Genomic DNA, 22,400 nt, shown 5'->3' with positions numbered 1-22,400 from the left:
ACCCCAGAATTCTAGTTCATCTAGAGAAGGGGTGAAGGGACATCTGAACGGCGGGAGGCGAGATGGGGATGGCAGGGAGTCACAGCTACTTTTCAAACTCCTGATGTCTGGACCAGTTTAAATCAGACTCTGGGAGTAAGACCCAGACACCAGCATTTTCGCTAAAGTTTTCCAGGTGATTCCATTGTGATTCACTCCCTCCAGCCTCTGGATGCTTCTGCGAAGGCCCTTGCTTGTGTATTGGTCAGGTCTTCAGGAAGTCCATCAGTTCTTCAGGGAAGCAGAACCACCATGAGTTATGGGATGAGGGGTGCACTATAGAAATTAGACCTTCCACAATCAGGGGAAGAGCTGACGAGGCAGAGGTCTGTAAGGGGGAAAAGACAGAGGACTCACCAGCCAGCCCATCTAAGTCAGGCACATCCAGTTGGCAAGGTGGGGTTGCAGGCAGAAAGGTCTATGGGTGGCTACTGCCATGTCTGCCAAGTGTCTAGAAGACACGGGGTTGCCATTGGTCAACAGAGCTGGCAGTCAGGCAGACAAGCTGGATGGGAAACAGCAGAGGGTGAGAATGGGCTGAAACCTCTGTGGCCCTCTCTGATTCACCTCCTTTCCTAACCATGGTGGCCCTCAATGAGTAAACACTTCTGCCTCCCTGATCTCCCACCTTTAACCTGGAACCAGACAAGGAAAGGGGTTCTGGGAAGCAGAGTTCTCAGCATCGCTGAGTTTTCTAATAAAACATTCCAGCATGAACTACAAGGAATAGAAATGGACTCAAGAAGATAATTTAGTAAATATGTAAGAAAATGGGGGGAGATGTTATTACCTCAAGAGCTGGTACCCAGATTTATCTCGGGGAGGAAACAGGGTTTGCACAGAATCATACTGTGACAGATGCCTGGGGTCTTGTTCCCAAGAGCCCAACGTGTTCTGGTGTCATGGCTTCTTACACTCTGTGAAAGATGGGAGGAGGAACATGCGGAGAGTGGGTCCTGTGTGTGGAAAGGGCCAAGACAAAGGAGCTGCCTTGGTTCAGGGCAGTGACAAGGGCCTTGTCAGCCAGGAATATCAAATGCAGGTTTTCGAATTGCCATAGAGAGCTCAGGGCTACCCCTTTCCATGATCCTTAGTTCTCCTCAAAAGACCTGTGGGAGTAGCAGAGGGCTTTGTTTTTGTTGTTATGGAAACTGGTGAAGCATCTGAATTTCATACCCTCATGGATGGGGGAGAGGATCCAGGAAACCAAGCCTAGTAGAGGAGAAGAGCCAAGAATGGAAACCCTGGAAATTCAGAGACATCAGAGCAATGGATTTTGGATTTCCCTGGGCTGTGGTGACACAAGGGGCAGGCATTTCTCCAAGGGTCTGGAGAGTGGATGCCCAGGGTGCAAGAAGATGCAGCATTGTATGGACGGGCCCAGTTCAGCTGTGCTGCCTGGGGACGGGAATGGGAATGTCACAGCCAGGTTCATTCCCTGCTTTCAGGGACCACAGTCTCTCATTTGCTACTCCTGAGGCAGCTATACTATCCTCCTTTCCTCCAAAGATGGGTTTTCTCTGCTCACCCACAGTCTTTAGTTTGCAATTCTCCCATCACCTAATTGGCTCTGTCTCTCTGTATCCCAAGAGTAAGGCTCTGACTGGCTGAGACTAAGCCCATCTGGACCAATCAGCTCTGGCCTGGATGAGGTGAGTGAGGAGAGGCCAGAGACCCCCACTCCCTCCTGGAGCTGGTTCTCCAAGGAAGGGCAGTGGGCTGGAAGGCAGTGAGGGGCTCTACGGTTAGGATGCTGGAGCTAGAATCCCAACACTACTAATTGGTGATCTTGGGAAAATCTCTTAACTTCTGTGAAACTCCATTTGCTCATCTATAAAATGTGGCTCATGAAAGCATCTGCCTCATCAGGTTGCTATAAAGATGACATCAGATGATCCATCTGCAAAGTTGTTAGCCTTGTGTGTGATACATGTAAGTACTCAAGAGATGTTAGATAAATTAATAATAAGGTAACCTTACAAATTGCCCACATCATTTCAGCACCCACTATCCCATCAGTCACCCATTGGAAACTTTCAACTATCATGCAGGTACCATCCATCCAACTTTTGTCTCCTCTCCTGGACTCCGTAAGGGCAGAGCCCTCATCTGTACTGTTCATCGCTACATTCCCTGGACCTGGACATCATGGTTACACAACAGATGCTTGTAGCATGAACGAAGGAATAAAGAAATGCTTGAATCACCCCAGGTGTGGAAATCCATTACCTCCCAAGGTTCCAGCTCTTTATAGCTCCAAGTACTTAGGGAGGCCCCTCTCATGCTGAGACAGTATTGTGATTCACTGGAGCATCTGCTGGTTCCACATAGAAGAAACAACCTCTGTCTTCCACATGACAGTCTTTCAGATGTTTCAGGACAGATCTCAGATGCTCCTGAGCCTCTCTAGTCTGTATATGCTTGTCATGGAAGAGATCTTCACTCCACCCTCCAAACACCTACCTTCTCTTGTGCACCCTATTCAAAATCAATAATAGCCTACTCCTAAAAACCAAGGGCGTCAGGCCCAACGTCTGCTCTTATGAATGCATCTGCTAATTTCCAAGCTCAATTTCTTCCTGAAGGAAAGTAACATTTAATGAACACTTACATGTGGCAGGCACTGGGCTGGGCACATCATATACATGATCTCTGTTACTCCCTGTAACCACGCCATGAGATGTACCCCCCATTTGACAGATGAAGCAACTAAAGCTCACAGAGGTTAAGGTGTTGGCCCAAGATTGATTGCACAGCGTGTAGGTGGCAGAGCTAGAATCCAAATGGAGGAGTGATCTACTGGGTGGAGTAAGTGTGGGTCTCTCTTTTTGTCAGAATGCAATCCTGGCAAAGACCAGGACATCCCATAAGGAAAAAACAGGCTGCCCTGTCTTTGGCAGAACCTAACCAGGAGTATTGTAGCTTGACATCTAATTTGAAACCCCTGAGGAGTTCAGCGGACTGAGGACAGAAGGACCAAGAATGGGCCAGAATTCCAGGTGAAAAGTTCTACATACCTGATCACTGAATGAATAGCAGCCAATGAAATAAAGGGAACAAAGTCAACCAGGATATTGTCTAATGAGTGACTGGGGCCTGTTATGCTAGTGTAGACACAAAACACCAAGGCGGATCTGCTAAGCCATTTGTACTTTTCCTCCTCCCATTTCTCTCTGAGTATCCTGTCCTGGAAATAACAAAAGAGGGCTGGGGTTTACTTGAAAAGGAATGTGGAAATGAGGCCAAGTCAAGCCTTATCTGATTCTGGAGTAGGCACAGAACAAAGAGCCGAGCACTCCTCTGAGACCATTAAGCGTTTCTCAACCTCTGCTGCCGCTCAAATCAGCAAGGTTCCAATCCCAAGCGAGGAGAGTGGGAAACCCCTTCAGTGTCAGCGTTTAGTACTCAGTGCATTACTGAGCTCTCTCTCTCCCTCTCTCTCATGAGATGCTTTTTCTTGGGGATATTTCAAAGCATTATGAGAACTCAGCATAAGATGAGGCCATGCGGCTGCTCCACGCGGGGTGTGCTGCCTTGCCCTCCACTCCACCCGGCCATGGCCATCTCTGTCAGGGTCCCTGCCACACTGGAGCCCAGCTCTGCACTTAGCCCTGAAACAAACGGCTGCAATCATTTAACGTGATTAGCTGAATCATGTCCCTCAAAGATGCCCACAACCTGATTCCTGGAACCTGCGAACATGTTATCTTATGTGGCAAAAGGGACTTTGCAGCTGTGGTTAAATTAAGGATTTTTGGATGAGGAGATGATCCTGGATTATCCAGGTGGGCCCTAAAAGCAATCACAAAGATCCTTACAAGAGGGAGGCTGAGAAAGATTTGACACAAGATTCCACTCAGCTATCTCAGAAGATGAGGAAGGGACCATGAGCCAGGGAATGAGAAATGTAGCCCTAGAAGCTAGAAAAGGCTAGGAAAAGGATTCTCCCCTGTGGCCCAGTGAAGCCCATTTCAGACTTCCAGCCTCCAGAACTATGAGAATAAGTGTGCATTGTTTTAAGACACCAAAATTGAGGCAGTTTGTTATAGCAGCCACAGGGAACTCATACATTTAGTGAAGTGTCTACACTGCAAGCTGCTGCATAACACTGTCGTGCTGTAGGAACACTGTGGACTGGACCCACAGTCGGCCCCAACCACCAGAGGGCCAGGCAGCTCTCTCCACCCAGACGTGCCAGCTTCAGGGGAGCCCTTGCAATGGGTCAGGCACTGGGAAAAGCAGGAAGCTCATTGGGAACAGAAACAGCTCAGCCTCTGCCTTCCTCAAGGCCAGCATGTAGCAGAAGAGAGACACTGAACATGTACTCACACCGATGAACATGGGCAAGGCTTCCCAGGAAAGGCTCCCAGTTACGGGGATAAGACCAGACACAGATGCGCAAGTGCTGGGAAGGCTTCCTTCAGAAGCCTGCCTGATTTGAGTCCTGGAGGCAGAGGGAGAGTTAAGAAGGCAAAGGGTGGAGGCAGGAAGAGGGGGTCCAGGCAGAGGGAGCAGCAGGAACAGAAAGGCCCCTGGGGTGGGAAGGGGAAGGGAACTGAAGGAGGCCACTGGGGTGGAGGGCAGGGGTGGGGGCTGTGGGTGGAGAATGGTTGGAGGAGAGAAGGGGCAACAGCCAGGACCTTGTAGGCCTTGTCATACTGACAAAGTCTGGAAAGCATTTAAAGCTGGGAGCTACGATCTGACTTGCATTTTGAGAACATCCTGAGGCCCGGAGGGCAGCAGGGTGAAAGGCTGGGAGGCTGTCGAGAGCCAAGACGGACAGGAGAATCAGGGCTTGGGTGGCAGCCATGGAGGGGAGGAAAGTGGGCAGTGAAAACTATTTTAGGAGGTAAAACTGACACAGTGTGGTGATGGATTGAATGTGCGAGGTGGCAAGTTGGGAGGGGCAAGGATGGCATCTAACTTGGGAATTTAAGGTTTCCACAGGCAGATGCAGGTGCTGGTTTGAAGTAGGCTTGGCAGGGATGGAGTGGAGGGCAGGAAGATCATGAATTTGGACTTGAACATAATGAGTTTGATGTACCTTTCAGACATGCAAATGAAGAGATCAGATATCCTATACTTTCTCCACTTTCTCAGCAATTTTCCTTTAGATATGTGCATGTCCAAAATACATGGTATGGTTCCACTTATTTGAGGAACTAAGAGAGTCAAAAATCATAGAGAAAGAAAATAGAATGGTGGTTGCCAACGGCTGGGGGAGAGGGAAATGGGGAGTTACTGTTTAATGGGAACAGAGTTTCAGTTTTGCAAGATGGAGAGTTCTCAGATGGTGATGAGGGTGCACAACAATGAATACCACTAAACAGTACACTTAAAAATGGTCAAGATGGTGAATCTTATATGCTGCATAATCTGCCACAATAAAAAAATTAGAAAAAAAATGAGTGTGTAGGAGGGAATACTTCCAAACTCATTCTATGAGGCCAGCATCACTCTAATATCAAAACCAGGCAAAGACACTACACAAAAAAGAAAATTACAGACCAATATCCCTGATAAACATAGATGCAAAAATACCCCACAAAATCTTAGCAAACCAAATTAAAAAATACATCAAAAAGATCATCCATCATAATCAAGTGGGATTTATTCCAGGGCTGCAAGGATGGTACAATATTCACAAATCCATCAACATCAACAAAAAAAGGACAAAAATTATTACATGATCATCTCCATAGATGCCAAAAAAGCATTCAACAAAATTCAACATCCATTCATGATAAAAACTCTCAACAAAATGAGTACAGAGAGCAAGTACCTCAACAAAATAAAAGCCACATATAACAAACCCACAGCCAACATCATACTTAACAGTGAAAAGCTGAAAGCTTTTCCTCTAAGATCGGGAACAAGATGTGGATGCCCACTCTCCCCACTTTATTCAACATAGTATTGGAGGTCCTAGCCACGGCAATCAGACTACACAAAGCAATAAAATGCATCCAGATTGGTAAGGAAGACGTTAAACTGTCACTGTTTGCAGATTACATGATATCGTACATAAAAAACCCTAAAGAATCCACCCTAAAACTATTAGAACTAATACCTGAATTCAGCAAAGTTGCAGGATACAAAATTAATACACAGAAATATGTTGCATTCCTATTTACTAAAGATGAACTAGCAGAAAGAGAAATCAGGAAAACAATTCCATTTACAAGTGCATCAAAAAGGATAAAATACCTGGGAATAAACCTAACAAAGGAGGTGAAATACCTATACCCTGAAAACTACAAGACACTCCTGAGAGAAATTAAAGAAGACGCCAATAAGCGGAAATACATCCCATGTTAGGGATGTATTAATAATTAATAGGAAGAATTAATATTGTCAAAATGGCCATCTTGCCTAAAACATCTATACAGATTCAATGCAATCCCTATCAAAATACCAACAGCATTCTTCAATGAACTAGAACAAATAGTTCTAAAATTCATATGGAACCACAAAAGACCCCAAATAGCCAAAGCAATTCTGAGAAGGAAAAATAAAGCTGAGGGGATTATGCTCCCCAACTTCAAGCTATACTACAAAGCCACGGTAATCAAAACAATTTGGTACTGGCACAAGAACAGACCCAAAGGTCAATGGAACAGAATAGAGAGCCCAGATATAAAACCACACATATATGGCAGTTAATGTATGATAAAAGGGCCATGGATATACAATGGGGAAATGACAGCCTCTTCAACAACTGTTGTTGGCAAAACTGGACAGCTACATGTAAGAGAATGAAACTGGATTATTGTCTAACTCCATACACAGAGGTAAATTTGAAATGGATCAAAGACCTGAATGTAAGATATGAAATCATAAAACTCTTAGAAGAAAACATTAGGCAAAAATCTCTTTAATATAAACATGAGCAACATTTTCCTGAACACATTTCCTTGGGCAAGGGGAACAAAAGCAAAAATGAACAAGTGGGAGTATATCAAACTAAAAAGCTTCTGTACAGCAAAGGACACCATCAGTAGAACAAAAAGATATCGTACAGTATGGGAGAATATATTTGTAAACAACATATCCAACAAGGGGTTAACATACAAAATATATAAAGAACTCAGACATGTCAACACCCAGAAAGCAAGTAACCTGATTAAAGAATGGGCAGAGGATATGAACAGATACTTCTCCAAAGAAGAAATACGGATGGCCAACAGACACATGAAAAGATGCTCCACATGGCTAATTATCAGGAAAATGCAAATTAAAACCACAATGAGATAGCACCTCACACCAGTTAGCATGGCCAACATCCAAAAGAATAACAAATTCTGGCTAGGATGTTGAGAAAGGGGAACCCTCCTACACTGTTGATGGGAAAGTAAATTAGTTCAACCACTGTGGAAAGCAGTATGGAGGTTCCTCAAAAAACTAAAAATAGAAATACCATTTGACCCAGCAACTAGGAATTTATCCAAAGAAAACAAGATGCCTGATTCAAGAAGATATATGCACCCCTATGTTTATCACAGCACTATTTACAATAACCAAGGTATGGAAGCAACCTAAGTGTCCATCCGTAGATGAATGGATAAAGAAGAGGTGGTACATAGGCACAATGGAATACTATTCAGCCATAAGAAGAAAACAAATCTTACCATTTGCAACAACATGGATGGAGCTAGAGGGCATTATGCTCAGTGAAATAAGCCAGGTGGAGAAAGACAAATTCCAAATGATTTCACTCATTTGTGAAATATAACAACAAAGCAGAACTGTAGAAACAAAACAACAGCAGACTCACAGACTCCAAGAAGAGACTAGCAGTTACCAAAGGGGAAGGCGGGTGGTGAGGGAGGAAGAAGGGGATTAAGAGGCATTATGATTAGCACACATAATGTAGGAGGGACACAGGGAAGGCATTATAGCAGGGAGAAGCCAGGTAGTGACTCTCTAGCATCTTACTATGCTGATGGACAATGACTGCATTAGGGTGTGTGAGGGGACTTGATAATAGGGGTGAATGTTGAAACCACAATGTTGCTCAATTGAAACCTTCATAAGATTGTATATCAATGATACCTTAATAAAAAAAATGAGTGTGTATGTGTGTTGGTGAACCATATACAAAAGTGTGCATAAAATACATATATACAGTTTGTGGAGTAATAAACAGTTCTATGGCCATTGTCCTGCTCTTAAGTAATAATCTGTACATGACACTTAGAGGCCTGGGGATGCCCCATCCCCTCATACATTTCTTATTGTCCCAGAGGTAAGCAACTAATATGAGTTTGTATGAATGCTTTTTCTTTTTATAGTTTACCATCTCTATGTGGATGCCTGTACAATTATATTTATTAGTTGTACATATTTAACCTTTATGTAAATCTTTTGCTCAAAATCTTGTTTTGGAGATTCATCCAGGTTAATGCCTGTATGTGCTCATTTTCACTATTGTATAGAGTTCCAAAGCATGACAAGACCACAGCTGCTTTGTCCTGCCACTGATATATATTTGAATTATTTCCAATTTTTGCTCTTACCAACAAAGCTGATCTGAACGTTCTGATACACGTCCTGATGCTCAGGTGTGAGAGTTTCTTTAAGGCTGTGCCACTCAGTAGACCTCTCTGTGATGAAAGAAGTGCTCTGCAAACATCTGTGCTTCCTAGTAGGGTGCCTGTACCCATGATTGACTTGAAAGCACTTATTTGAAAGGTAGCCAGGACTACTGAAGGACTGTATTTTTTATTTTCTCTAATTTTAATTAATTTAAATCAAAATAGCCACATGAGACTAGTGCCCCCAACTATACAGAGCAACTCTATGGTATACCCAGGAGAGAAACACTTGGTCATAGAGTAAGTACATGTTCACCTTTACTAGGTAAAGCCAAACTGCTTTCCAAAGCACTGCAGCCAATTTCCCTTTATCTTAACCAGTCTTTCCCAACTGTCTAGGTCTTTGATAGCCAGATAATAATCCAGATGGAAATTCCTAAGAATAAACAAGGCTGTACCATTTGCAACAACATGGATGGAGCTAGAGGGTAATATGCTCAGTGAAATAAGCCAGGCAGAGAAAGACGGGTATCAAATGATTTCACTCATCTGTGGAGTATAACAACAAAGAAAAAACTGAAGGAACAAAACAGTAGCAGACTCACAGAACTCAAGAATGGACTAACAGTTACCAAAGGGAGGGGGACTGGGGAGGATGGGTGGGAAGGGAAGGATAAGGGGAAAAAGAGACATTATGATCAGCACACACAATGTAGGGGATGGGGCATGGGGAAGTCAGTATAGCACAGAGAAGACAAGTAGTGATTCTATAGCATCTCACTACACTGATGGACAGTGACTGTAATGGGGTATGAGGGGGGGACTTGATAATGGGGGGAGTCTAGTAACCACAATGTTGTTCATGTAAGTGTATATTAATGATACCAAAAAAAATGAAAATGAAAAAAATAAACAAGGCTGAATTTGTCAGGATACTCACAAGAAACACAGCTAACAGGGTATACAAAGAGACTTACTATAAGGAGTTGGCACACACAATTACGGAGTCAGAAAAGTCCCAAGAACTACAGTCACCAAACTGGATACCCAAGAGAGCTGATGGTGTAGCTCCAATCAGAAAGCCAGGCTCAAGACCCTAGAAGAGTCAGTTTTTCAGTTCAAGGCCAAAGGCAGGAAAAGTTCAGCTCATCCAGTCCAGAGAAGTTCCCTCTTACTCAGCCTTTTTGTCCCATCCTGGTCTTCAACTGATTAGATAAGGCCCACCCACATTAGGGAGGGTAACCTGTTTAGTCAGCCTACTGATCCAAATGTTAATCTCACCCTCAAAACACCCTCACAGACTCACTCAGAAAAACCTAAGACCAAATATTGTGGCACCCCATGGCCCAGTCAAGTTGCACATAAAATTAACCCTCATAAGAGCTCTCCCAGCTCACCAGAACCCAGGAGTTTCAGAGGAGATCCTTGAAGTTAAGAATGAGTCCTCTATGGTAAGGCAGTCAGAGCTCCCAGAGACAGTTTCCTTTCCAAAACCTTATTCTGGCTGCAAAGGCAACTTGGAGCAGCAGGAGCCTGTCCAGTGGGGGTCATTTCTTTCTCCAGTCAATGAGCCCAATCCTCATCCTTACCTCCCAGTGCACTTAGAAATTCAAGAGGAGCCTTCCATTCAGAGGTCTCTCTTGGAACATTCCTCCACCTTTCTTCTCTCCCTAGTCTCTGTCCCTTTCCTTTCCTCCCTTCCCTCACCAACTCCTTGTACATTTTTATCTAAGACAAGTTATAATTCTTGTGTATTGTCTAAGGCAAATTGCTTTTTAGATATTCTGCAAGCAAAGGCATCTTTTCCCACCTGATATGTACAGTGACTCTGACAAGAGTGACCTGCTCTTAGGAGATGCTCTTTAACACCCAGAGTGCAGAGTGTCACAGAACTCCTGAATATGGCCGAGATGTATCATGCTACACAAACACACATGCTTCATTTTGCCCTTGGCTTAAAGCTTTTCCTAACAGATGCCAGAATTATCAGCTTGTTAAAGGGGAAAAAAATGCAGGTGTGTCAAATTTAAAAAAAAATAACAACAATGACAATAATAATAAAGTCAAGGCCCTAGGGTAGAGATGGACTTGATTTACTGGGAGTCACTCCCCAGCTTCTTAGGGAGAGGAGTATTTTCTGGGTATTCTCTGAAAATGACTGAACAGCCCTGATCCCCTACCCTCCCTCAAAGCACAGTGTTAACAGTTTAAGGAGGGGAGGCAATTTCGATTTGCAGATTTCCTAGGAAGAGCCACCCACATGTGTCCTCTCTTTTCACCCCTTGCTACAACACTGCCAGGGAAACATCAATGTCCCTTTGTACGGATGGGGAAACTGAGGCCAGAACAAGCCAAAAGACTTGCTCCAGGCCACACAATTGTTAAGAAGTAGAAGTGGCATTTAAAACCAGTTAAGAAACCCCCTAGCATGAATTGAGATTATGACTGGATCCAGAATGCCTGGTACATTCACGGACCCTGTGTAATCCTGGGCAAGTTACTTGACCTCTCTGTGCATCAGTCTTCTTGTCTATAAAATGGGGGGAAGGTGTTGTCTGCCTATATAGTTACAGTGAGGGTTAAACGAACCAATGCCTGTAAAACACTTAGAACACTGCCCAGCACAGCAGGTGTTCCCAGGCTGCTATTTACAATGCCTGCACTTTAAACCACCCCACACCGAATCTTTGCCAGGTTCTAGGGCCTGGCCTCTCCACCACACTTCGTACTTCCTAATAAAATGAAGTTCCAAGCCCAAATCCCAGAAATATGGGAACTCAAGGGCTGTGCTCCTGAAATCTGTCCTTCACACACATGCCTCCCCTGCCTGCTGATGTTCTGACGCCTGCTGATTAAAAGCTGTTCCTGCCCAGAGCAGACAGACAGAGCACACTGTCCTTTTATGAAAATCTAGCAGCAAGCAGGTGTGAAATGAAGATAACCACTCTCCACCCCTGTTCAGAGGCCGAAGATACTTCATTATCTGAAACCCAGATAAACAGCAGGACCAGGACTGGGTGCAGGAGAGCTGAGGCAGGCAAGTGGGGGCTGCAGAAGGAGTTAGCAAGAGCTAATGGGGTGATTCAGTGCTGGAATGCAAGGTGAGAAAGTGAGTCTGAGGCTGCTGATAGCCTCTGTAGGACTGGATGGGGAGAGGCACAGTGATGGAGCAGCAGTGGAAGGGAAGGGCAGGTGGGCAACACGGAGGGTCAAGGACAGAGAAAAACAAGCTTCCAGCTTTATCTCCTGGACATTGCTGCCTATTACAGAGACATTTTCACAGTACTGAGGGGTTTATTGACTTGTTCAAATACAGCTCATGAAATTATCACACATCAAGAAGGATATCGCTAAAGGCCATTTAGCAACTTGGAAAACAGAGGACAAGCTAAGGGGAGGCAGTGAGAGAAGCACTTGGTGCATGAAGTGAAGCCACATGCCTTTCGGGGGACACTCACAGCCCTTCTCTGATCGGCCTCGTGAGCCTTATTCAGGGTGAGCAGGAATGTTGGGCATTTCCCCTGATTCATCCTTCTGTTAATAAGTACTTGTCGTAAGTTATGTGATACTGTATGTGGAAGGCTCAGCACCAGGCTGGGCCCACAGTAAGTGCTCAATAAATGTGATGGTTGGGGACCCTGAGAACCTCTACAGACACAGGGCTCCATGGTGAATCCCAGCAGGTTGACTTGGTAACCTTGACTGCCTAAATTGGTGCTCATCATTTTAATTTCAAATAAATCACTTTATCTCCAGGGAAAGGACACAGAGAAGTCCAAAGCCTGACTCAGTAGAATGGTTTCACTAAATTCAAGATAGTGGAACAAGACAAAACCCAATGGGGAATTATAGGCCTGTGGGCATTTGTCTTTGCATTCCACAGCAGTTGGGCAAAGAGAAAACAGTAAACATAACATGCTGGAATAAAGATAACAGAGTTTAGGGTTGTAGGCTCTCCAGGACAGACAGCTGGAGCTCAAATCCTGATCTGCACATTCAAGCTGGTGACCTTGAACAAGTTGTTTTACCTCACCAACCTCGGTTTCCTCATCCATGTAGCAGAAGGAATAGAATCCATCCCCTAAGGGTTCTCATAGGGATTCAATAAGCCAAAGTACATGAGCAAGTGCATGCAACACACGTGGCGTGTGTGTGGCAGATCAGTGTCCTTGGTGGCAGGCAGTTCTCACTTGCTCTGCCAAGGGCCCAAGGTCACAGACAGAGGGCGTGGTGGAGCCGGGATGACCCTGGAGCCCATGCCCCATGAGTTCAGGCTAGTTCCCTGGGAATACATACACCTCCCCGTTCTACCTCCTCACTGTTTTGGCAAGAGAAGAGGGAGACCCAGCCAAGGCAGGGAGGCCCAGGAGCAGAGCAAGACAGAGCAGACAAGAAAAGGCAAATCCATGAAAACATAATGCTAAACATTGGAGGTATTAGGGAAGCAGTCATTGGACCCATTCTTAAAAGAGTCAACGTAGCAGGGAATGTGAAAGGGAGAAGACTCTCAGCCCCACTCTCAACCCTGAAATACAGTCTGACTCATGCAGTCTCCATGGGAGCTGATGAGTATTAACTGATTACTTTGGAGCAGGTGTGACAAAACCAATCTCACCCTGGCTATTACAGCTACGCTCACTGAGACTGTTTCAGTCAAAGGTTGTCACATTCCTGTCACTCAGGGCTTCCCCACCTAAGCCTGTAAGTGCTTAGATGGGTCTGAAATTCTATTTCCGTCTTAAGCTAAACCAAGGGGTCTCACGTGGTGTGTGTGTAGGTGTGTGCGTGCGCACACACGCGTGCGTGTGTGTGTTATTAGCATGCACGTGCATGTGATAAGAAGTTGGGATAAGGATGAAGTGGGAAAAATAATTTACTGCACATTCAACAAATACAAATTAGCCTAATGAATACCAGACACTGTTCAAGATGCTGGAAAGATACAGCAGAAAGAAAGATGCATAGATCCCTGCCCTCGTGGAACTTACACTCTTTAAGGAATTTCCTTCCTTCTTTTTCTCTTATTAACTCACTCAATAAGTTCCCTGGGGTCAGACTGCATCCTAACCTGACTGCTTAGCTAGTGCAATGTTGGGCAAATTTCTTCACCTCCAATTCCCTCTTCTCTCAAATGGAAACAAGAATAGGACCATTAAGACCTACAGCTATGTGAGGATGACTTTGAGAAATGGCCAGGAAACTGGACTCTAAAAAGGCCCACACATGGCCTGTTAGCTGGCAGGCAAAGGATGATGGATGAGGAGCTTGTCCAGGTCTGAGTGGGCCAGGACCTCTACCTGGGGTCCATTGTGCACCTCTGAGATTGACCACCAGATGAGGCTACATGCTGCACGAGGCTGGGCCTGGGCAGCCGTCTTACCTGCAGCTGTCTCCAAATGGCTAGCAAGCTGGCCCCATACCGGAGAATGGCATGGAGCCCCACTCTATGTCTTGACTACACTGAAATGCTTCTGTATCCTTGAGATAATTTGATTTATTCAAGTGTCCACTCTTGACATTTGTCCCTAAGTGGTCAGACTCATGGGCATGAGGGGGAAATTCACTGAGGTCACAAGTCAAGAGTTTAGTGTAGGGCTTAGCCCAGAGGTAGCAATTATATGTTAGCTTTCTTGTCATTGAGCATTTGCTGTGTGCCAGAAGCCACACACACACACACACACACAGGCTTGATGCAAAGGACAGTAAATGTAAAGTGACAGGTATTGTCCCCACACTAGCAAAAGTAACCTCTGGCCCCTCTTGAGCACCTTTAAGCTGAAGGAGCTCATGTTCTGTGTCTTCCTTCCTTTTAAAACATGGGGAGGGTATTATAAATGCCAGTCACGTGTTTGTAATGCTAGAAACATTCTATACATAAGAACAGAGGCTTAATTATAGTTTTAGAACTGAAGTACTTCACTCTTTGAGAACGTAAAAAGTAAAACTTGGAAGTATAAAAATAGAAATAGATTGGAAAGTAAGACCTAGGCACTCATTGAATCATCTTTTACGAGGCAGGGGGTGGGGAGGTAGTTGGTACGTCCTAACAGTTACATATTAAGAAATACAAGAGTCCTCTTAAAACTATACACTAGAAGTAATGAAAACCAATACCACTAACAGAAGTCACCTTTCTGAGTTGGGATCAAAGATAAACCAGAGGAAGACAGACTTTTAATTTTCATGACTGTGATATGTATGTATTAGTTATAGACTATGAACACCCCAAACTCTTTTGTAGCCACTGAACTCACAATTATCCATGCTTTTTCACCAAAAGCTTGAGAGCTGGCTTTCCCCTCTCCCCCAACTCCATCCTTAGGGAGGAGCTGCATGGAGATTTCAGCATTTCCTGGATCCAATACATGGATTGTTGATGTCTTTGTCTATTCTTTTATTCAGGTTGACCACATCCATTACTTTAATTCAGTAACTGCCTGCAAGTGGGTGAGCCCTGAGTCTCTACATCTAGTTCAGTGGTTCCCCCTATACTTCACACAAAAACACAGAACTGCCAGTTGCTCATGTCTACTTGGCAAACCTACGGGTGCCTCAAACTCATTGTTTCCAGTCTCGGTTCTCTGTTGTTGGAATCACCTGACCTAACAGAACACATGGTCTTTGTTGATAACTTCTCCCACACGACCAATCCTTCATGGAGTTGTTTTGAAAAATAAACCCCCAAAAACATGGGGTGGGGAGGGATTGTTTCTGAGCACTCATGCACTGGTGTAGTTTATTCCCAGATGAAAGGGAGGAGGTTTCCGATCCGCAGAAAGTGGATGTTCTAGAACCTTCTTCTCAGAACTGTGCAAAGCGATCGTGTATGTGAACAGAGCTGAATAAATGGCAGCTGTGAATATCACAGTCCCTTGCATGGGGAAGGTCCAAGAAAGTAGCAGTGAGAACATGGGTTTTGAAAGCAGAAGAGCTGGGTCAGAGCAGGTTGTTCTGTTTCTCCGAGCCTCAGTCTTCCTTGTCTGCAGAATGGGATAATCCCATGACAGGCCTCATGGAGTTGAGAGAAATCGGTGAAAGTGGGTGAGGGGTGCCCGGCACGTGCGTGGAAAAGGCGCTGCTATGGCTCTTTTGGGTAGCACTGTGGGTTGGGAGGCCAGGTAGCGAGTCTCCCAGAAAGGCTGTCTCCTAACCCTCTGCTTTTGCTTTGTTTTGCTTTTAAACTCTCACTGTTTAATTGCTGGAGCCCAATGTCTCTGGGAAGACGACCTGTCATTCCTCGGGAATGCTCTGTGTTCTGTCGACAAAACATTTTCGAATTGTGTGAGTCAGAGGCCGCTAACGACCAGAGGAGAGGTACCGGCATTTCTGCCCATGCTACACACGAGGGCCCTGCAGCTCAGAGAGAGCCCGCCCAGCTCACCCGGCACTGTGGATCTCAGGCCTCTCTGAACCCGGAGCGTGCGCCTTTCCCGACACCACCATGGCACCATGGGCGGGTGCCACCTCCGGGTCCAGCCTCTCCTCTTGCCCCTTTCCTCTTCGCTAAGGGGTAACATAGAAAGAGACAGCCCCACCTGAACTCAATCCCGGCACCAGGGTCTCAGTTAGAGCAGGAGATTCCAAAGTCCACCTTCTCTAGGTGGTACGAGAATTAGATGAACTTTTAGAATAAATGCACACAATGCCTTTATCCCAGCGCCTAGCCCACAGCAATAAATCATAAATGTTAGGCTCTGCGGGGTCCTCCCCCTCCACATCCCGTCTTTGCTTGGCCGCTTCCCCGAGGCACTCACATAAACCTGAGCTCAGACTCTCGTCGGACCAAGACTTCCCGGAGACGCTGAATTTTTACCATCTCCAGTTCAATCTCCTCGGGCATCATGCTGGTCTCCGCCATGGAGATGATGTCCAGCTGATCTGTGCGGAAGACATGAAATGCAGGCGTCAAGACCCGGAGGCTGCACCGGTTTCCAAGAACTCCCTAGGGACAGCCCTTGTCCTTGTTCCAGGGACCTTCACAAACCGGAAGGCACACAGATCCCAGCCTGCACATCACGTGTCTGTTTTGGAAACTGCGAAATGCATTTCCCATGGCAACCCTGCGACAATGGGAAGAAGAGGCTCAGGCAGGCTCACCAAAACCTGCTCAAGGTTATAGACGTGGCCTTGACATCTCTGCCTGCTCCTGGCTCCAGAGCCTCTGCTCCCCTTGACTATGGCCACGTTGCCCTGTCGCAGCCTCTAAGACCCAGAGGAAAGCAGGCTTTCCTCTAAGCAGAAGAAAATTGTATAATAATTCTTATAGCAATCAATTATAATCTTACAGAAATACATATTAATAGTAATATGAAGCCAAACAGGTTTGCTGTGTAGAAAATTCAGATAATATAGGTAGGCAGGAAAGATCAAGGTCAGAAATCACCTGTAACCCCACTGCCTAGGGAGAACTGCTATCCACCCTCTGATGGACATTCTTCCAGTCTTCTCTTTGTAGTTAGTTATATATATTGTCATATGCATAAAGCCATGTAAATACCTATATATTGTCATATATAGAGAAGGCACCACATATATGTGCATATATGTATGTATATGCATGTGTATTAGTTCACTTTGGCTGCCATAACAAAATACTAGAGGCTGGGCAACTTTGTGCACATTTATTTTCTCACAGCTCTGGAGGCTGGAAGTCCCAGATCAAGGTCTGGCAGGGTCACTTCCTGATGTCAGCTCTCTTCCTGGCTTGTAGATGGGCACCTTCTCACTGTGTGACTACATGGCCTCTTTCTGTGACCAAACAGAGAGCCCTCTCATGTCTCTTCTTATAAGGATGCTAATCCTATCAGTTCAGGGCCCACCCTATGACCTCATCTGACCTATTAGTTCCTCAAAGGCTCTATCTCCAAGTCAGCCACACTAAGGGCTAGGGCTTCGAAATATGAATTCAGGGGGGTCATAAACAGTCAATTCACAACAGTATGTATATATATGTATATTTGTGTGTATACATATTGCTACATATATTGCCATTAACATTTTTGGTGTACATTCCTCTGATGTATATGTGTGGTAATTTATATGATTATATATTATATATGTGGTGTATATACATAGGGTAATATGTATGGTTTTACATATGTGTTTTATTTGTATAATATTATATATACACACAGGTATTTTTTAATTTAATATATTTGACATATAATATTGTATAAATTTATGCACACCCATGTTTATCACAGCATTATTCAAAATAACCAAGATATAGAAACAACTTAAATGCCCATTAATGGATGAAAGGGTAAAAAAATATAGAGTATATGCACAATGTAGTATTATTCAGCCATGAGAAAGGAAGCTATCCTGTCATTTGCTGAACATGGATGGACCCAGAGCATATTAAGTGAAGTGAAAGACATCAGACAGAGAAAGACAAGTACTACTGTATGATATCACTTTATGTGGAATCTAAAAAGGTCAATTCATGAAAAACAGCAAAATGGTGGTTACTAGGGGTTGGGCCATCGGGGGATGACATGTATGTTATTTAAAGGTACAAACTTGCAACAAGTGGTGAATACACACACATATTTTTTTAAGGACTGGAAAGACCCAATGTTGGTAGTTAAAAATGTTGATACATGCATACATATTAATATACATGAGTATGCACATATCCCATTATCTATACCATTTTATATAGGTCTGGTGTTTGTAATATAAAGTCAGGGTCTCACATTTTATTATCTGCTCTTTCAACTTACCAACCTTTCATGAGCATTTTCACACATTCTGGCATGTTCCTCCCACCAGGAGTGTGAAAGGCTGTGTAGTCTTCTATTTGTGGCTGTATCGTGAATCACTTCACCAACCCCCAGACATTAAGGTCGTTTTCCATTTTCCCCATGATAAACAGCCCAGTGATGAACATTCTCAAAGCTCAATCTCTGCATGCATGTAAGAGGTGACTTTAGGCCACATTTCCAGAGTGAATGGCTGGGTTTTAAAACATGCAGTACTCTAGGGGCTTTCACAGGTAGAGAAGGAGAAGTACGGGAGAGGAACTTTGCTTTCTCTGAGGCCAACATCTCCGGCAATGTGAGTATCTCCAATTTAACGTTTTCTCCCAACCTTTCTTCTCCTCCTCCCCATGACCCATCTAGACAATTGTTCACCACCCTCCTCTTGTCACCTACATCTGCTGACTCCTTCCAAACCCTACCCGCTGGTTCAGCACATGGCATTTGTCTTTTCCCTTACCTCCAAGTCAGCCGTTTGGAAAACTGCCTTCTCTCCACCTGTCCCCTTCCTGCGACCTGGAGCCCTGGCCTGGCACACCTGCCCAGGGTCTGAGGTGTTGTGATTTGCACACTTTCCTTAAGTCAACTCCTACCCGCTTGAATCTCAGAATAACACCTCCTCCTGGAAGCCCACACGACTGCTTTCTCACCTGTGGGATACTCCTGCCATGAGTCCTTCACTAGACATCAGATTTGGGTAAACTGCCTATCCCCTAACATATCCTTTCCATAAGCCAAAATTTCCCACCTCCCCTTCACCACTCATTTTGCTGAGGAATCAGGAGGAAGGCAATTACCTGTGACTGGTTCTCCCATTGAAATAAATGGTCTCCCTAATTCTCTCTGAGATCATCTGCAATTTTGTAAGAGATAAACAAGAGCAGAGGCAATGGAAAAGGCCAAGAAATTACTCAGCGAGAAGAAATTGTGGCATGACACCTTTAGGCCTGTTGGAGATTTTCTCCCTTCTGGGTTCAGCTTCTTGGAGCAATGTCTGCTTTTTATTTTCAGAGAGCTCCCAGATTTCACAACCTAGATAGTGCAGAGTCTGGTGTTGAGCCAGGGAGGAGGGTGGTGAAAAATTGTCTAGATGGGTCATAGGGAGGAAGAGAGGAGAGGTGGGGGAAAGGGAGAAAATGTTAAATTGGAGATACTCACACTGCCTCCTCCTGCCTTCTAACAATGGCGGTCCTGAAGAAGATCCTGCTGTCAGGCTGCACCTGGTGTCCAAGGAGGGTGAAGGGGAGACAGGGAGGAGGGAGGGGTGAGCGTCAGAATGAGAAGGGACATCAGATGACTGTCTCAGGACTGGGCCTTCAGAAGGGGGAGAGATGTCTACAGAGGCTTTTAAGGAAATTGTCTCTGTGACGTGCTCAAGGCCTCTGGAATCAGATTTGGGGTCCTATGGCCCCTGACACCAGGCTGAAGTGGCCCCTGAGATTGGAATATTGAGTCCTGACTTGAAGAAGGAGGGAAGAAGGAAGGGACAGGATAAAAATATTAGTATTGATTGAGTATTACTGGGTGCTGGCTCCAACCAGATAGAGGGCCAGCTTCAATGCACGCAGACTCTGGGGACAGGGCCGTTTAGAGTTGTGGTGGCCAGGAGTGGGGCGTCGGGGCATTCTGGAGTCAGATGGAGTCCCATCTCTGCCCCTCACTAGCTGTGTGGACTTTGCCTCTTGTGACTCATTTGATCCTCTGTAAGGTGTGTATAGTAAGAGGACACACCATCCTGGGAAGTTATGAGGATTGAATTATCCAAGGCATGTCATACTCTGTGCGTGGATATGATTTCCTTTGTTATTTCTGCGGGGTCCGCTGTACCATGCCATCTCTTCTAATCCTCATCAGAAACCATCAAGATTGGGATGTCTTCTTTTTTAACAAATAAGGAGCAAAGTTGTGCCTGTGTCTGCCTCCAAAACACATGCACTTCGCCCCATCACTGCTGCCCCCTGCCATGCAGGCCTTCTAAACCCCACACACCTGTCCATTCACATCTCAGAGTCAAGAGTGGTGTCTTACTTTCCTGGGGCTGCTGTAAGAAGTCACCACAAATTGAGGATTTTACTCTTTCACAGTTTTGGAGGTTGCAAGTCCCAAATCAAGGTGTCCACAGGGCCAAGCTCTATCCAAAGCCTCCAGGGAGGATCCCTCTTGCCTCTGCCAGACTCTCAGGGGCTCCTGGTAATCCTTGGTTCAACACAGCATCGCTCCAAAGCCCCTTTGTTTCTTCCCTGTAGTTCTGTGTGTCCGTCTCTGTCTCACTGGACTCAGAGCCCACCCAAATCCACTAGCATCTCATTTCCCTCTGCAAAGAAGACCTATTTCCGCATAAGGTCACATTCTGAAGTTCTGGGTGGATATGAATTTTGGAGGGCACTATTTAATCCACTACAGGCCATGGGCCCACAGGATCCCTGACAGCGGTGAGACTCTTTCCAAGAGCTTTAGTCACCCGGATGGAAGCAGTGGGGGTCTCAGGAAGTGGCCAGGGGGTGGGCCATAATGAAAACCAGCTTGGGTAGAGAGTTATAGATCTGTGGTCTGAGGTCAATCATCAACCACATGACTGTGAATGAGCCACTTTCCTCTTAGCATCACTTTCTTCCTTTGCAAAATAGGGTTCAATAACTTTCATGTGCTACATGCTGCTGGCGCTTTATATGTACCTTCTCCTCTAATCCTTATTTTGCAGATGAGGGATCTGAGGCTTAAAGAAGGAAAGTGACTTGGCCAAAATACACAACCAGAATGTTGCAGAAACAGAATTCAAACCCAGCTCTCCCCAGACCACATGCCTTAATCACATTATACAGCCTCTGGGAGAGGTTAAACGCACTTGTGGATGCAAAAGCACTAGTTAACCACAGATGGATACAAGCATCCTCATTTCTCACCGCATGGTTCCATGGGAGTGAAATGGCTACAAATGGCAACAGACCCAGGGGCCAAGTGTGGGACAAAGGAGTTAATCACACCCCAAGGATCAACATTTTGCTTCCACCCTCTGAGAGGATGGGGGTGGTGGCTGCCAGGATCCAGGAGCTGAGAGGAGCGTTTAGTTTTGACTTGAGGCAGAGAATGGGGCTGATGCCTTGGTTGAAAAGTCTTGCTCCTGGAAGCTCTCCTTCCTCTAGAGAAAGGAGCAGAGCCTAGACCTCACATCAGATGGGAAACAGTTAGAACCCTTTCTTATATGTGAATGCTCTGTGTCAGGCACTGTGCTAGACTCATGATAAGCCTCCTGTCATATAATCTTCACAAAACCCTAGGTGGGGAAGTAGCAAACTCTGACCAGGGCCTAATCCAACCCCTACCTGATTTATTTTGTATTTTTGTATTTTTGTATTTTTAAAATTTTTGCTATCATTAATCTACAATTACATGAAGAACACTGTTTACCAGGCTCCCCCCCTCACCAAGTCCCCCCCACACACCTCATTACAGTCACTGTCCATCAGTGTAGCAAGATGCTGTATAATCACCACCTGTCCTCTCTGTTGTACAGCCCTCCCTATACCCCCCCACAACATTATACATGCTAATCATAATGCCCCCTTTCTTTTTCCCTGCCCTTATCCCTCCCTTCCCACCCATCCTCCCAAGTCCCTTTCCCTTTGGTAACTGTTAGTCCATTCTTGGGTTCTGTGATTCTGCTGCTGTTTTGTTCCTTCAGTTTTTCTTCGTTCTTATACTCCACATATGAGTGAAATCATTTGGTACTTGTCTTTCTCTGCCTGGCTTATTTCACTGAGCATACCCTCTAGCTCCATTGATGTTGTTGCAAATGGTCCCCTAACCTGATTTCATAAGTAAAGTTTTATTGGAACTCTGGCATTGATCATTCATTTATGGGTATTTTGTTTTTTATGGTTGCTTTTGCACTATAACAGCACAATTGAGTAATCACAACTGAGACCATATGGCCCACAAAACCTCAAATATTTACTATCTGGCCCTTTACAGGAAAATTTTGCCAACTGTTGCCCTAGATAGTAGATGCTATAATCTCCCCAGTTGAAAGGTTAAAAAAAAACAGGTTTACCTAGGGACAATAATA

General features: G+C 45.0%; 1 protein-coding gene across 1 annotated transcript in view; it reads right to left on the bottom strand.

Annotated features, from left to right (window-relative positions):
* The window catches only part of BMERB1 (bMERB domain containing 1), a 113,011-nt gene that overhangs the window by 25,002 nt on the left and 65,609 nt on the right, over nt 1-22,400 (bottom strand). Inside the window, exon 2 of the mRNA XM_036992582.2 lies at nt 16,328-16,451. Coding sequence (XP_036848477.1) covers nt 16,328-16,451 — 124 coding nt within the window. The remainder of the gene's footprint in view (nt 1-16,327; nt 16,452-22,400) is intronic.

Source organism: Manis javanica, chromosome 10 (genome assembly GCF_040802235.1).
Source record: "Manis javanica isolate MJ-LG chromosome 10, MJ_LKY, whole genome shotgun sequence".
NCBI lineage: Eukaryota > Metazoa > Chordata > Mammalia > Pholidota > Manidae > Manis > Manis javanica.
Note: the sequence above shows the minus strand (reverse complement) of the source record. Positions and strands in the feature narration are given on the sequence as shown.